Source organism: Bidens hawaiensis, unplaced genomic scaffold, assembly GCF_021521415.1.
Source record: "Bidens hawaiensis isolate Kalapana, Puna unplaced genomic scaffold, B.hawaiensis_p1.1 tig00009621_1, whole genome shotgun sequence".
In the NCBI taxonomy this organism is placed as follows: Eukaryota; Viridiplantae; Streptophyta; class Magnoliopsida; order Asterales; family Asteraceae; genus Bidens; species Bidens hawaiensis.
The window spans coordinates 500,340-516,938 of NW_027491721.1; the positions used below are offsets into that span (position 1 = coordinate 500,340).

At 36.8% G+C, this 16,599-nt stretch overlaps 1 protein-coding gene across 1 annotated transcript; it reads right to left on the bottom strand.

Annotated features, from left to right (window-relative positions):
• Nucleotides 1–1,430: 1,430 nt before the first annotated feature.
• LOC143533167 (uncharacterized) lies at nt 1,431–3,735 on the bottom strand. The gene is made up of 2 exons (XM_077028022.1): nt 3,310–3,735; nt 1,431–2,618 (listed from the first exon to the last, which is right to left on the bottom strand). The coding sequence occupies exons 1-2, from the start codon at nt 3,617–3,619 to the stop codon at nt 1,624–1,626; spliced, it is 1,305 nt and encodes a 434-aa protein (XP_076884137.1). The 5' UTR covers nt 3,620–3,735; the 3' UTR covers nt 1,431–1,623.
• Nucleotides 3,736–16,599: the final 12,864 nt, after the last annotated feature.

Genomic DNA, 16,599 nt, shown 5'->3' on the forward strand with positions numbered 1-16,599 from the left:
TACACATGTCAGCTTTTGTTTGGTTAACAAATACCGTCATTTATTTCTCCAAGATGTCGCCTCAGTACATATTTTTTGGATTGTTTTGGGATTCTTGAGTTAAATAGGATCTTTTTTTTTCTCTCTCTACTTTAGGGTCATTTAGGGAATTTTCCCTTTTAACATTCCTACGGAAAGTTCAAAGTTTACCAATAAAAACCCTTTTCATCTCACAAAATCCAATCAAAGAACCGAAACAAGTCTGAGAGAACTTTGAAATCACAGTGGAAAATATTTGGATTCAAAATCGAAATCACAATGAAGCCAATAAAACACTAGATACAAAATCAAATTATTTGAAACCCAAATCGAAGAACCGAAACACATTTGGGTTTGATTTATCTTTGTTCAATCGGTGTATGATTTCTATATCCTTCTTATCGGTTCAATTTCTGTACCCTAATCGAAACACTCCTTAGAAGCCATTTTTTTATCTCCCCACCATTTTGATCTCCAGAACAAAAGAGCAAAATCATTTTGAGAAGTCATCATTGGGAAAAAAGGACATTCCGCAAACCAAATGGCCCCTAACTGAACATAAGAACATGAACAATTTATGCATATATAAGGAATTTAATGTAGGCATAAACTAAAGGCAATAATATTATTTTTATGATTTATTTATATATAGCAGGCAATCCTACTCGCGCGTTGCGGCGGGGCGGGCTAAATGCATTCATGTTCGAAAGCTACTTCGTGTTGGGCGAGAATTCGGTTGGTATCGATTCAATTCGTTATGGTAAAATTTTGTTGCAAAAGTTTAATTACTAAATTGAAGGCCCAAAAAGTAAAGAAATGAGCTGAAAGAATAAATGATTTATTACCAAACTTGAAGGGCCAAACATATATATGTAAAACTTTTGTTGCAAAAGTTTAATTAACTAAACTTTGTAACTAAACTGGAGGAACCAAAAAGTATATTTACTAAACTTGTGTAAAGGTTAATAAACTAAACTTGGTTAATTAAAGTAGAGGGGCAAAAGGTATATTCATTAAACTTGTGTGGCAAAAAATTTATGAACTAAATTTGACAAGTTGCCTAAAAAATTCAGGAGAAGATTGCACAAAACCATAAACTTTGATGTCACAGTTCAAAAAACATCAAAAATTTAGGGCAAATGTTTTGAGAAATGAAACTTCGTCACTCAAAAGTTTTAGGCAAAAGTTTGAGAAATGAAACTTCATTACTTGTCTTTTAATATATAATAATGATCATAAGTTTTAATTTATATAAACTTACGAAAAAACCTAAATAACATATATGTATATTTACATCCATAAATGTACAATTATACCTATAACCACAAATCAATAAAAGAGTTTAGCTTAACCCGAGTTTGTAAAATTCTTTACTAATCGAATTCATATTATCTTTAAGAGTTGATCTTGAGTTTAAAAGAATTTACATTTTAAGATCAAAATCTTTCAACATAGTGCTCTCATAAATAACTGTTTTACAATTCACAATCGAATATATACATTTCATGAATCAAACAACACATAAAGCAAAAAAATTAATCTCAAAAAAAAAAAAATCAAACATGGGCCTTAGTAAGGCATTTAGGAAAACCAATTTATTCATAGTCATTGCGGAGCCCGGCACATTTTAGCTTCAGGCCCGGGTTGCTTGATGTCTTCCACACTTGGCAAAATCATACCCGGATAGCTCGGCACTCCAATATATCTAGGCCCATAATAAACGGGCTGGACCGACTCACCACCGCTTCTACCCATCACATCGTATGCCTCCCCACCCGAAACGGGCCTCATTAACACTTGGTCCATATTTGATACTTGAGGGTGTAGCAATGGACCCGGAGGCCCGATAAATTGTGGACCGTATGGAGCCCGAATTGGAACCGGTTGAGCTTGAATGTTTTCTTGAGGAATCAAGCCCGGTTGCATGTAATAAACCGGCATCTCTTGCATCGGTGCCGGAGCAGAATTCGGGTGCATATAATAAACGGGTTGGCCCGCATAATCCGTTTGCTTCATAATAATCGGATCACTAGCCTCGACAAAATGCTCGGTAACCGTTTCTTTCGGTTCACTAACAATTGGGCCCGGGTTATCAAGTTTAGTTTTCACGGGCCGAAGGCCCGTGGGTCCCGTGGGAGGTATTGTGGGCCCCAATGTCGATGAAGTTGAACAATAAGGAGAAGATATCCGTGGAGCGGGCGAATCCGGATCCGAAACCGAAATATTATCATTAACCATGGGCCGGGTTTTGAGTTTCGAGTCGTCAGGATTATCCAACCCGAATAAATAATCAGGGACTTCAGATACAATTGAAGAGACTTCGGACCTTCCACGGTCCAAAGTTCGGCCTCCGTTAAGCGCGTCGAGGAACCAGTGTTCGCGCTTAACGGAGCCGTCGAGCAGCGAGCTGATGCTGCTGGCTCGTGAGAGTGATGTCTCGGTGAGAAAAAGGAATATTCTGAGCCGAGTCGTTTTGTGAGTGTGAGCCAAGCGGTCGAACTCATCCATCATGTTTTCCACGTCTTCGTCACTCGTGACGGTGATTAACGCGTCCAAGTCTTCGTTTGGTAGTTGGTACTTTACGCATATGTCAGTTGTACCTACCGAATATTCCATCGTGTTATACCAACTCATATTTGTACTTTTATACCTTTATAACTTAAAACAGTTTATAATATATATATATATATATATATATATATATATATATATTATTATTATTATTATTATTATTATTATAATAAAGTTTCGGTTTTTGGTATCAGGTTTCAGTAATCGAATCTTAATGATACAGTAAATTAAAATATGTTTAAAATTAATTTCATGTTCAATCATAGTCTCTCAAAGCCTAAACCCGACCCAATCCACACCTGAATAGGTGCATATAACGATTCTAGTTTTTCTTATCGGGTTCGGGTTTTTCCATTATCTAAATAAAACTCACATATATTATTTCTTATTTTGACTCGTATAATAATTAGTTTTTTTATATGTAAATTATGGATTATGCATATGTTACAAAAAGTATTTTTAGTTTTTACTTGTAACAATATGTGTAAAATATAAAAAGTTGTTAAAAAATAAACGACCCATAAGCTGGCTCAATCTTTTGACGAGCCGAGCTTGAACAAGCTTAACAATTCAACTCGTTAAAATAAAAGAGGTGACTTGGCTCGGCTTTGTTTATAACCAAGCCGAGTACATTTGTTTACAAGCCTAAGTTACTACTTACTAAAATCATGTATGATTCAACTTTTAAACAAAGGAGCCAAGGAAGTACAATATGTTTACCAGAAAACTTTGATAGCTTATTGAGTAAGGCGGAAAACGTGGTGTTGTGGCGGGGGACGGAGACAATACGAGTGTCACCACCAACATAGCGCAGTTGGTTGTCGTGGGGACGCGGTAATATCTTTCCTCCAAAACTACACATGAACCTAACACGTGTTTGTGTTGTAGTGTCATGATATACCACGTTGTTATTGTTACTGTTACTGTTACTGTTATTGTTGTTGGCCATCGGATGATCAGAGTGCGGTGATGAAACTTCCGAGTCAACGGTGGCGGAGACTTGCTCACCGGCGTAGTGCGTGGTGGTCATTGCTGTGAGCAAACGCAGAGTTTGGTCTTAGATTCCATGGCTTATATAAGATGAAATGTACGTTATGGCCTACCTCACAACTTGCTAAAGTGGTTAAACTTAAAAGATATTATTAATACATATTATTAAAGTGTATATAACTATTGATTATAACATGTTAATTAAAAAATTCTTTTTTATTTATTTACACAAAATAATTTGTTTTATTGTTTATGGTTACAAGCATTATTATTATATGGTCAATGGTTTTGAAGGTTTGAGAACCGCTAGTTCTTACAAGTTGGCACCGTCCAAACACCGCTTATAGGCCCCATCACATACATGGTGGTCCAAACACCGGCTATAGGATTATCTTGTTGGTTCGTTAGAGATGATTTTGAGACATTCTCTCCACTCATTTAAATTAAACTAGAGGTAAACGAGTCGAATTGCCTGTAAGCTATAAGAGATCGACTTATTAGTTATTACTTTAAATCATGAGTTTAAACGAGTTCACAAATCTAGATTAAAGTACATTTGATAAATGAGCCTGATGAGGGTGTACTCGGTGTTTGACTTCGTTCCCACTTTACAATCAGATACATATAGTATTACCTTATGCTTTATAACCAATGTTGTAAAAGTCGGCCTCCAAGGCCTTGAAATCAACAATGACTCGGTCCTTGGACCTCCGCCTTGCCAACTTTTTCCAACTCGGAAATATAACTCGGCCACAGTTCGATCAAAATTCGGTCTACTCAGCCTCCAAGCCTTGGAATCGGCGTTTACTTGGTCCTTGGGCCTCCACCTCCAAGGCCTTGGTTCTTTTTTTTGTCATTCTGGTTGAGTACTCCCTACAGGGGGTTGGCTGCCTAACGACTTTTGCAATCATGTTTATAACTGAGACTATTTTCTACGTATCGAATCCATGACCTCAAGGTCATAACTTTGGTATTGTAATTATAATATTTAATACATATAACTAATTATTTATAATATTGTGCTATATGTATAGATATATAAATAATAAGTTACAAATATGTGCAAGTAATTGTCGTATAAAATGCTGATAATAAATAATTGATAACTATGGTGATGTCTTAAAATGAATACCTGTAGTTTATTTATTAGATATAAGTACTATATTTATGAAGTTATATATGTTGTTGTCGGCGGACGATACCATATTATTAAATCAAGTGCGTTCGTCACCTTATTTGTTGGGTTGTTATCGTTGAATTTTTTTAAGAAATTATGAGTTTGATCCTGGTGGTAGTCGGTTGAGTATACAACTCTTTACAACTCCAAATAACCAAAAAAAATTCTTGTTCTTTTGCTAAATTAAACCAATTAAGAATTGTTACTGGTATTTTATTCTTATAAAATAATACTTCCTCCGTCCCATTATAAGTGTCATTGTTTGATTTTTCAAGTCTTTCTTTTCCAACTTTGACCGTAAATATTTTTGTTCGTGTCACATAATATTTGATGAAAATTATATCAATGTAAAATACATTTAAAACCCAATCCATTCATATATTTTACATCAAGTATTATATAACACAAACAAAAATATTGTCGGTCAAAGTTAAACAAGAAAGACTTGAAAAATCAAAATATGACACTTATAATGGACGGAGGAAGTAATAATTATCCTTAAGAGGAGTGCAAAACTTTCTAAAAATGATTAAATAAATTTGTAGTTGGAATTTAAATTCGTCACTTGATGTGAAAGTACTTTACAATTTTATTACTTTAAAGCTAAATGATGATGTGATTACAACTTTATTAACATTTTATATTAAAGGGCGGCACAAATGTAGCAAAACATATCACTGTCGAGATGACTAATTTAAATGAATAATAAAATCAGTCAATTTTTCCTACCATTTCAAAGTATTTTTGTCAATCTAATTGGTATATTCGTTAAAATTAAAATAAAAATAAAGATTGCCAACTTTTGGTAACTTTCAACTTCAAGTTTAAATAAACAATTAGACATCACATACAACTATACAAGATCTCAAATCACCTATGTAATTTAACTAATCATGGTGCGTAACTCGCTTGCTACTAGCCCGGTAAAACTTATATGTAATTTAACTTGAACTAACTTAAGTTGTATAAACATTCGAGTCGGGTTTGAGTTGAAGGTAGATCACTTATATATATTTCCATCCTATATTTTTTTTTTGTATATTAATAGTAGTGTATTTTTTCACTTATATATTATACTGTTACCTTGTTATATAAGAAGGTATACAAAGACATAAAAATTGATAAACTAAAAAGAAAATAAATAATAGTAATCAATTTATTTTGATAAGCCAAATATGAACCCAGTTTTAACTCGACTTGCACTTTACGAGCCGAGTAGTTTGACATGTGTTTTTATTAGCTAGAACACGAGTTGAAGTTTATTCACCTGAATTGTCTCGATGAAAATCCTTGATATAGCATTTTTTAGTGTTTTTCTATCTTTCATTTTGCGAATTAACTTGTTTGCGATAGATAAAAGGATTTAGTACATAATGTAATAACTTTTTCTCGGTTACCAAATTATGTTACATACTCTAAAATTTACCGTATGTTACATGCTCTAAAATTTACCCTTTAGGCAGTGGCGAAGGTTAGTTAGGCCGGTGGCCGTGATTCTCTTGTTTTTAGTGTATTTTTAGTGTAGTAGTATAAATTTAACCGTTTTTATCCGAATTTTTTTACACGTAGTGTAAATTTAGTTTTTTCGGCCGAAAATTTAAGCTCGGCCTCCCTCGTTTGTGAAATATTATATACACTTTGAACCCCCCCCCCCTCCCCCGGATGTGTTAGTCCAAACTTCGTCACTGGCCTTAAAGTGATTATTGTCGTTTGAACTTTCAAGCTTTTTACCCACTGCACATGCTTTGAATATGTTATGGTGTCCTTGGTAGGAGTTTTCGTGGTCCGATTTTCACGGTTTTATATTAAACCGTGAATCAAACCGTAGACTTTTTAAACCGAATCAAACCAAACCATTATGGTTTGGGCTCGTTGGGCTTTTTGAATTTAACAAATTGCCAAACACAAGCTTTCCAAATTCCAAACAAGTTGTTCAAAAAGTAAGAATGCTATGCGAAAACAATCAAAATGCAAACTGTCCAAATTTGTGCTAGAGTTATAAAAAAAGTTAGATTGTTTTAAAAAAGGCAGAAAGTTGGATTATTATGTTGTACAATTGGGCTTAGCACATTTTTAATTCACTGTTATGTATGTATTTCATTTGGAATTCATACATTTTTTAATTTAATCACGTCTAATAAATATATACGTATATGTAGAAAATAATAGTTTAAAAAATTAAAGATAATCAATTATACGGTTGATTTTTGGTATAAACCTTAAATCAAATCGTTAGCTACGTTTTGAAATTTTTGAAATCGACCGATCGAAAGTTAAGAAAATAAATAAACTGTGAGACCAAACCGATGACCTATTTAGATGGTTTTACAGTTTCGAACCAAACCATAAACATCTCTGGTACTTGGTAGTTGGCACTAGGGAGGGTTGTTCACTAGCCGAGCCGAACCGAGCGAAGGCTTGCTCGTTGCTTGGCTCGTTTACAACCGAACCGAACGGCTGAAATTCGAACCGAGCGAAAACCGAAACGAGCCAAAATCGAATTGAGCATTTCTCGATCGAACATCGAGCGATTTCGAGCATTGTTTATTTATTTTCCACTTTAAAATTTTCAATGAGAAACAAATTTGAAGGTTGTAAATAATATATTTTATAAATAAATTAGTAGTTTTAAAACAAACGTGTAATATATTATAAATTTTTATTAAAAATAAGTTTGAAGTGAGATATAATGATCATGTAAATAAACTTCTAGTATTCTAAAAACTTGAATCGAACAAATAAAACTATAAAATTGACGAAATATGAAAACTAAAAAGGCATAAAAATAATTGTAAGCTTATATTTATGTGTTTTGTCTATATATTAATATATTTGTTCATATATATTTATATATAAAATATATTAAAAAGATTCGAGCCGAACCGAACAGAGCAAACGTTTGCTCGTTGCTTGGCTCGTTTACAAACCGAACTGAGCAGAGCGGCTCGTTTTCAATCGAGCAAAAAAACGAGCGAGCATTTTCTTAGCAATTTTCGAGCGAGCGGCGAGCGAGTGGACGACCCTAGCACTAGGGCGTCTTTAATGAACTAATCTAATGATGGCAACTAAGATATGGCTTGTACTCGGTAAAATATAAAGCAAATAAGGAACTTGGGTTGCGGCCCAGACGAAAAAAGAAACAAGTCCAACAGCCTCCCTACAGCCAGCCCTACTCCCTAGCCTACTTAATATAATTTATGTTTAAGTTAAACCATCACATGCATTTGAGAGTTTAGTTATTGAATGTTGATGTGCTTGTGTGGCAGTAACGTGACGTTATTTGTTGTTAGTTAAAGTCCCTCTACTACAGTTGGTCTGATATGAAAATTTGTTGTTAATTTATGAGTTGGTTATTTGTCGGTGTTTCATCTCTTATCTCTAAGATATATATCTGAATTTGAAACCGAAGAGAAAATGATAAGACCATAATTAAATCAAATCCGTCAAATTGAGGCAAATGAAACTATTAATCAGAATAATTAATTAATTACTATGGCTTCATTGTCATATACAAAGATACCCATGACTGAAATCTTTGTTTCACGTAAGCATTCTGACTAGTCACTTCTATAGAAATTTAAAAAAAAAAGAAAATTAAAAAAAATCAATCATTACAAGTTTACAACTTTATAAATGTGTACGTTGTGTGTTTATAGAACTACATAGAACAGCTTAATTAAAATCTTTGATTATATTGATACTCCAACCTCATTTATAGAATTTACAGTTACACTCATTGTTGTTTACTTAAAGCACCATTATTACATGTCGTGGTGAAATAAATAGGAATGAGAAAAACATACCACACAAGTAAAAGAACACAAAGGTTACACAAATATGATGATGATAGAAGTAGGGATGAGCAAATTCGGTACCGGTACCGATTTGGTATCATCGGTACCAAAGTTTTGAGTTTCGGGAATCGGTACGGTATCGGTATTTCCCGAATTTTTACCTTCGGTACCGGTATTATCCCAGTACCGTACCGGTACCGAACCGAATATTCGGTACCGGTACCTAGAATTTGTGATTTTTGGTATCGGTACGGCACCGAGCTCATCCCTAGATAGAAGGTTGGCAATTTGATGTAATAATAAGTTATGTTCTGTCTAGTAGGCATGAAGTAACTGAATGAAATGAACGATAATAAGTGAATAAGGGAATGAAATTATCATCAGTTTATTGTCTTGTTTAGATAACTACTAACAATGAAATAAATTATTACTTTGTGTTATTTGGTAGACAAGAAAAGGGAGCGAAATACTATGGGTGAGCAGAAAACCGAATTAACTGAACAGAAACCGAATTAACCGAAAAAATCGAACTGAAAACGCCAAAGTTAATTTTTTGTTTTTTCTTTTTGAAAAAACGAATTTTTGGTTTCGGTCTGGTTTTCCATTTTTAAATACTGAAAAAAGAAACGAACCGAACCGTTTGATGGTGATGAAGATTATGAATATGATAAATATTGGGACCAAACTTTGAAGATGAAACAAAATGATGAATGAAAATTTGGACTAAACTTTTAGTTTTTTTAAAATAAGAACTTTATTGAATTTTAAACTCTATTACTTTAACAACATTGTATTCGTATGGTTCTACATAACACGACCTATTTTTGTTTTTTGAATTCAATATACATGTGTCATTCTAATACGCTCTTATAAGCTTAAAATAATCATTTTCATTTTTTTCTACAATGTCTACACGTAATTGAAAAAGAAACCCGAATATAACCGAACCGAAACCGAACCATTTATATATTCAAACAACTGATGACTTCGGTTTCGGTTTGCCTAATAACCGAACCGAATCGTGCTCAAGCCCTACGAAATACAATAAACAATAAATGCCAATGCCTCAAAATATAAATAATTCAAGAGAAAAAATTGGCAATGGTCATGATGGTGACAATGGCGACGGTGGTGGTGACAACAATGGTGGTCATGTGATGATGGTTGCAATGACAACGATGGCCAGGTGGTAAGGTGGTCAAGTGGTGGTGGTTGTGGTCACGTAATGATTTCTAAAAGTTGGATAAAAGAGGAAATACAATGAAAAAAACAATGGAAAAAAGATAATAATAAGGGTGAAAATGCAATGGTTTTGAAGTGTTCAAAGACAATGAAAGTTTTCTTGTGTAATAGGTGATACTTTTTTTTACTCTTTTTTTTCATCTGTATTATAAAAAGACACGGGTGATTTATAATAAGAACCATATTTAGAGGATTGATTTGTTTTTCCATACAAATACGGGGATTGGATGTAATCATGTGAAGGTATTTTGAAGCACACTTTTTCCTACGTTTTTAGTGAAATGGCTTGTGATGATTAGTGATGAGTAAATTCGGTACCGCTCATGATTGATACCGATTTTGTATCGTCGGTGCTAAATCGGTACCAAAGTTTTGAGTTTCATGATCGATACGGTACTGAGCTTATCCCTAGTGATGATTAACAAATAGTATCATTATAACAATATATATACTACGATACTAATTGCAAGGATAAGGTGTGTAAGGATAACAAGTATCATGACAATAATGTACATGATAACAATGTGCCAAAAATATAACAAGCTCCGGTTATTTACACACCCTTTGACTTATTTACACACCCTTAAAATCCATACGATCGTATGGCTTTGCAACTTTTGTCATTTTGTCAGATTATCGCAGCCTTTGTCCGCTGTCCAGGAGCATTCCATACGATAGTATGAACACTATACGATCGTATAACTTGTTTTTTATTAAACAATATGCAGCTTTCGTATGAACTTTAGGTTTGTGAGTTTTTTAAACAAGCAACTATAGGATCTTTTTTTAGGACATGTGAGTTTTGAGAAAGTGTATAGCTTTGGGTAAATGCATGTATTATTATACCACGTCAGAATATTGTATCGTGTCATTGCGTAAAACGAGGGTAAGTACGTACGAGATATTATATCATATATCATGTAGCATTCATGTCCATGTATCATCACGTTTTGTTTTTAACATACACAGCTAACTCAATCAATTTTGGTTTTTGTTTTGTAGTTTCCATACGATCGTATGGGAGCCATACTATCGTATGACTCCCAATCAAACTCCGTACACTGCGCGTGCAAGTGTACTTTTGTTGTACTTGTATTCCATACGATCGTATAGCTCCTATACGATCGTATATAGGGTGTGTGAGTTTCTAACAAGGGGATATGAATAATATGACCCAACAACAAAAGCTAGGCCAAGGAATCTTAAAGTACAAAAAGGTTAAAGAATCTTAAAAGTACAATACCGATACTAATCTGACTCCAACATAAAAGAACATATTCCATCATGAGAAATTGTTAATTAGGCTCGGTAAACATTAATATTCCATGATCGATGAACAATTTAATATGTTAAATCAACTTTTCGTGAAATTTTATTAACATATGATATTAGATGTTTTTGATTGGGGAGGGGTTGTTTATGGTTTTGAGAATGGTTAGGAAATGGACTTTGGCATCGTATTGTGAAGTCAAGTAAAATTAAAAATTCTTCATGTAATTGTGATTAACTTGTTGATCAAGTTAATCGTAATTCGAAATAAGTTGGGTGCATAGTGCAAACTTCTTTGATTTAATTATGATTTAATAACCTTATAGGTACTTAGGGGCGGCCAACCCCGAAGTAATGGGGGGGGGGGTCCAGCTTCTAATGGGGTAACAACCCCTTGGCAGGGTCCGGGGGCAATGTCCCTAGTAACGGGATCCAATGAGTGGCAACCCCTGACAAAGTCCAACGGGCATAACCCATGGCTGGGGTCATTATGGTATATATTGCTTTATTAAAATCGTATTAGAAATTTGATTTATATTAAATTTCGTATGTATTTTGTGTTACACAAAACAGTAATATATGTTGAGTTATTTGAATTTCAAATGCATGATAACTGCCAAAGGCAGTTAACTGACCATAACCATAATAACCATAACAACCATTGCTTGATCATACGAGGATTTCATCAAACTCTCTCGATAATCCATACTTGATTCTTGCTCTCAGTCTAAGTTTTATCCGGTCAAAACATTTGAGAACCACAAATAGTTTTGATTTGAAAGTGCTCTCATGACCCTCATATTTCCAAAGATATCTGTTTTTATGCAAAATTCCCAAACATGGAACACTTCAAAAAATAAGGCAGACAACGGTGACAAGACTAGCTTCTAGGAGGAGCCATGGTTTGGTGATTACTCGCTTGATATTAAGTATCATAGGTTGGAAATGGAGAAAAGTTGTTCCATTGCTTTTAAACGAGTTCCAAACGGTTGGAGATGGTTGTGGCGAAGACGATTATGAGAGGAATGGAACATGAGTAATTTGATTTTATGTTGAATAATAACCATGATTATTGGGTAGATTTGGGATTTTGATGATGATGATTGTTATTATTATTATTATTATTATTATTTTGTTAAATCTAGCAGGAAGCACTTTAATTGTATGATTTTAACCGACATGGGTTCTAAGTACTCATTGGAACATGCTACTTCCTAGTAAAGTAAACATATTGGGATGTCGAATTTCTCTCAATTGTCTTCCTTTACATACTATCCTTGTGAATAAGATTAATTGATGTCCCATCGGTTCCCTGTCCGTGTTGCTTGCACGCAAAGGAGTGTTTGGATAATCTATTTGGAACGCACAAGATTGCTTATAGGCTCTGTATTGCTATATGCAAGTGACTTGATGCCATCGGTGACAACCCTCCAAATAAAGATGGTAAAAAGATATTTTTCTTCTCAAGCTCCGTTATTATTTAAAAGAGAGAAAAAAATGTTTTTATCATGGTTGGAGAATGTTGTTCTTTTTATATGAAACAAATTATGTTTTTTTTTTCTTTTTATACATTTTCTTTTTCATTATTACACCTCACAAAACATGAATTCAAAGAACCTTGAAAGTCATGGGCTTACTATGCACCAAACATATAAGTTATGTTCGATGCATTTGGCAAAATGTACATAATAACTTGCCATTTTTCTTCTTCGTCTAATTATACAACTATCTTACACTTTGTTCGCTAACAATTAACTATTCAATTCCTAAAGTAAACAAGGTCTTTTTTTAATCTGAACGACTAACGAATCCGTTAAATGAGCCACTAGCTAAATTCACCATATTTGGATACATTCGTCTTTCGATCCAGGAAAAACCCTCACATAAGGCCTGCTGGAAAATTAAAAATGGTGAATGGAAATTAATTTATTATAATAATAATATAAAACTCTTGGTTTGGTGAAACTCTTGAATAGAGTAGTTTGATGACACTTAATAAGTTTTTATTATTACATTAAGTCACATTTATTAATTTATACATAGAAACATAGATATTACATCAACATAGCAGGTAGGCGGGCAACAAGCTGCGCCGCCACCCCTTTCTGAACTGCAAACCCTAACCTGCTAAAGACATACCTCTGCCCCTTTGGAGTCGACACATTGCTATGCACAACCCGTTGGACCCTGGTTAGGAAACGGATAGCTTCCGGTGCCAAGGAGCCAAAGGTATCAAAAGCCAGAGGGACAAAATATGTTGGTTCTCTTCGCAGGCTTTAGCATGTTTCTTCACCTTCTTCGTTTCAGCCCTTTTTATTGCTTGCCCAGCTACAACCCCATTATTCTTCAAACCAGCTAAAGGAGATACACCTATGAGGTCAACACAAGCGTGTTTTCCCCCGGCCCAACCAAAGACGAGCAAATCTGCCGGTCGTAGAGTGGATCTCCCTTCCGTGGGGTCTGTAAGGAAGTTTACGGGGCTTCCTTTTTAGCTAATATCCCAGCTCGCCTTAAGATGTCCCAAAGAACGTCATGCACCCAATCATGTCGGTATTTGAACCCAGGCATCTCCTTGCAATGAACCGCATGCTCTCCGAATTTATCCAGGCAAGCCTTACGGCGGATCGGACATGTTTCGTTTTCTGGGTACATTGGGACCATCAAACGGTACTTAAGAATGGCCCTATACTCGACCGCAAACATGCTTTGGCCCAAGCCATCAATCGGGATAATAGTCAGAAAATCTTGAGCATGAGGACCTTGTAAGCATTCAATAACCGCCTTCTGTCGGGGGGACAATCTAAAAACTTCTCCCAGGCTCTGAGCGATTTTGCCAAAAAGGGCATTCGCCAAAGTTTTTGAGGCTTTGGTGGGGCGGTGTCCTTATTAGAGAAACCGCCAATGTCAAAGTCTGGGAGAGCGCCATTTAAGCGTTCCAGGGCCTGCACGTAGTCTGAGTCCAGGTCGACAACTCCGCTATTCCTTAAGATGTGATTCTGTAGCTTCCAAGACTGAGCCCTCGACGCTACAAAAGCGTAAACCCCAACATCATGAGCCGACAGAAGGCCTAAACCCCCCAAGCGCATCGGTAAAGATGCAAGTCGCCACTGAAGATCACCAAAGAACGGGCCTCCACATACAACTATTTCTTCGATGGCTTCTCGAAGCCCCTTATCAAAACAGGATACCGCATCATCCATCATATGGGGTGACATGTTTGTAACCCAAAAAGCAACTTAGCAACTCCCATGCAAGACCTAAGCAAAAGGAGTTCGATCTGGGGATCCCTAAGGCAAGGTAAGAGTTTCATAAGATCAACCTCACGAGAAGCTCTCTGCCTCGCCAACTCCTTAATAAAGTAGGGATCTCGACTAACAGCCCCTCCAAGGAGCTTTACCCCTCTCTCTGGTCTACCAATCCCACTAGGGAAAAGCCCATCTTTAACTTTCAATCCATTACACGCTGGCCAAAAAACCTCGGTTTTCTTAATATTAAGTTGAAGCCCCAATGATGGCCCTTCCGAGCTGATAATGTCTAAGGTTTTAGCTACTTCGTTGGCGCCACCAATAATAGTCCCATCATCCAAGTACCAAGCATGAAATGGGAGGTTACAGTCATTTTGTACCCGGAGAACAAGAGGGTGAAATGCTAAGGCAAAGAGGAGGGGCCCAAGGGGGTCTCCCTGCTGAACCCCAGTAGTAGCCCCTATACAGTCATCACCAACGTACAACCTAGCCGGCTGGGCATAAAGGAACTGGACCCATAGATAGATAGACGGGCAATGATGATGAACCTCCCGGAGAAGGGTTGTGCGGTCGACCATATTGAAGGCGTTGGAGAAGTCCACGGTAAGCATAGCTAAAGAACCGTCCGCGTGAAAGGAGTTAAGAAACCGGTTCGCGCTGTGAAGCACCGCCTCTGCCCCATTAGGGTTCCCTACCCCAAACTGAAAGTCCCCTAAATACTGAGTCATTTCTTTCCCAACCATCTTCATAGCCACTTTAGAAACCAACCTACGCCAGATAGCCCCCACAGCAATGGGCCGAATTCCATTATCCGGCTTTAATAAAGGGGTAAGGGGGGCCGAAGCAATAAACTCAGCGAGCACCTTGGGGCACAGACCCCCTAGCCATAAGTTGACGACTTCAGTGATGGCTGAAAGCAGACCCATGGAATTCACTGATCCCTCACCACTAAGAGCGTCCAACAAGTGTTGCGCCCGCATCCCGTCTCTCCCGCATGAGGTCCCTTTAGGAAATGATCGGATACATCTAAGCACACAGTCCCCATCCACAGAGAGAGTAGGCAGGGCGACAGAGCTAGAAGGCAAGGACGGAGGCGGCACCACTGGGTGTTTATCAATGAGGGCTTTCATGGTTAAATCTCCGAGAGGGGCAACCCCACTTGAGCATAATACCTTGACTGCAGCTGTGAAATGACCATCCCTGACTTTCCTGAGACATTGTTTAATATTGAGGCTGTTTTCAAAACCCTCCTCCCCTACCACCTCTCTTTTAGAAAAAAGTCCTTCCCCTCACGTTATCAAAGAGAGAAAGAACCAAGTCAGCAAAACCATATACATCTTTCCACACCGCAAGTGCTTGCTGAATGCTACTACATTGCAAAGACTTTCGATTCCCTGACCTGCGTTCCTGCCTAGTGGAAGGTTTCACCACCCTTAAAGTACAATGCGGCAACAATAGTAATTTGACCCAATTCTCAATCGAGCCTGGTGAATCTACTACCTTGCGTAAAGCGCATGCCAAAGTCTGAGCAAACGCCAAACGACAACTTGGGGGGATGCTCTTAACCGTTTGAATGGGAAGGGAAAAAACCCGTTCCAAAAGGGATACATCCCTAACCACTCCTACAGATGGACCTGGGTCCCTATCCACAAACACACGATTAGGTTTCTGGATCCCAATGATGAATTCTCCAGCATCTCCAGAATCCACAGAAAAAGAATAGACACCATCAGCATGCTTGCACCCCCTGCTAAGGGCATGCAACGTCATGCACCTCCCACATAACCATTTATCCCCCGCCCGAAGGGCTTCCCCAGCATCTATAAAAATGTCCAAATCCTTGGAGATAGCATCTTTTAAAAGGTTCTTCCGAGAATCCGTTTTGAAGTGGGTACTTTGCATGTGCTCAAGTAGGCGGAAAAACCCCAAGGACCCATGTCTACCATCCTTACACTCGTGGAAATGCTTAAAGGGGCATGACCTTAAACCGTTAGTGGAGCTAGGACCAAGCCCTCCTAAGTCTCTAATTGAGTGAGACACTTGATTTTCTTTCAATTATTGAATATATTAGTAGGCTTTGTGTCTCATTTGGTAGGACTTGAATTGTGTTCACTTAAAAACCCATATGGTTAGAGAGTAGCACTCTCTACTTGATTCTTTCACCACTTTATTCTAACCTATTCCTTTTCAAGAACACCAATATACCCAATGTAACCTCGGGCGCGTAGCCTTTCTCAACAGCATATACTGCTTCGGCTGTTGTACCCTGGTAGACAGACAGACTCTTTAGTAT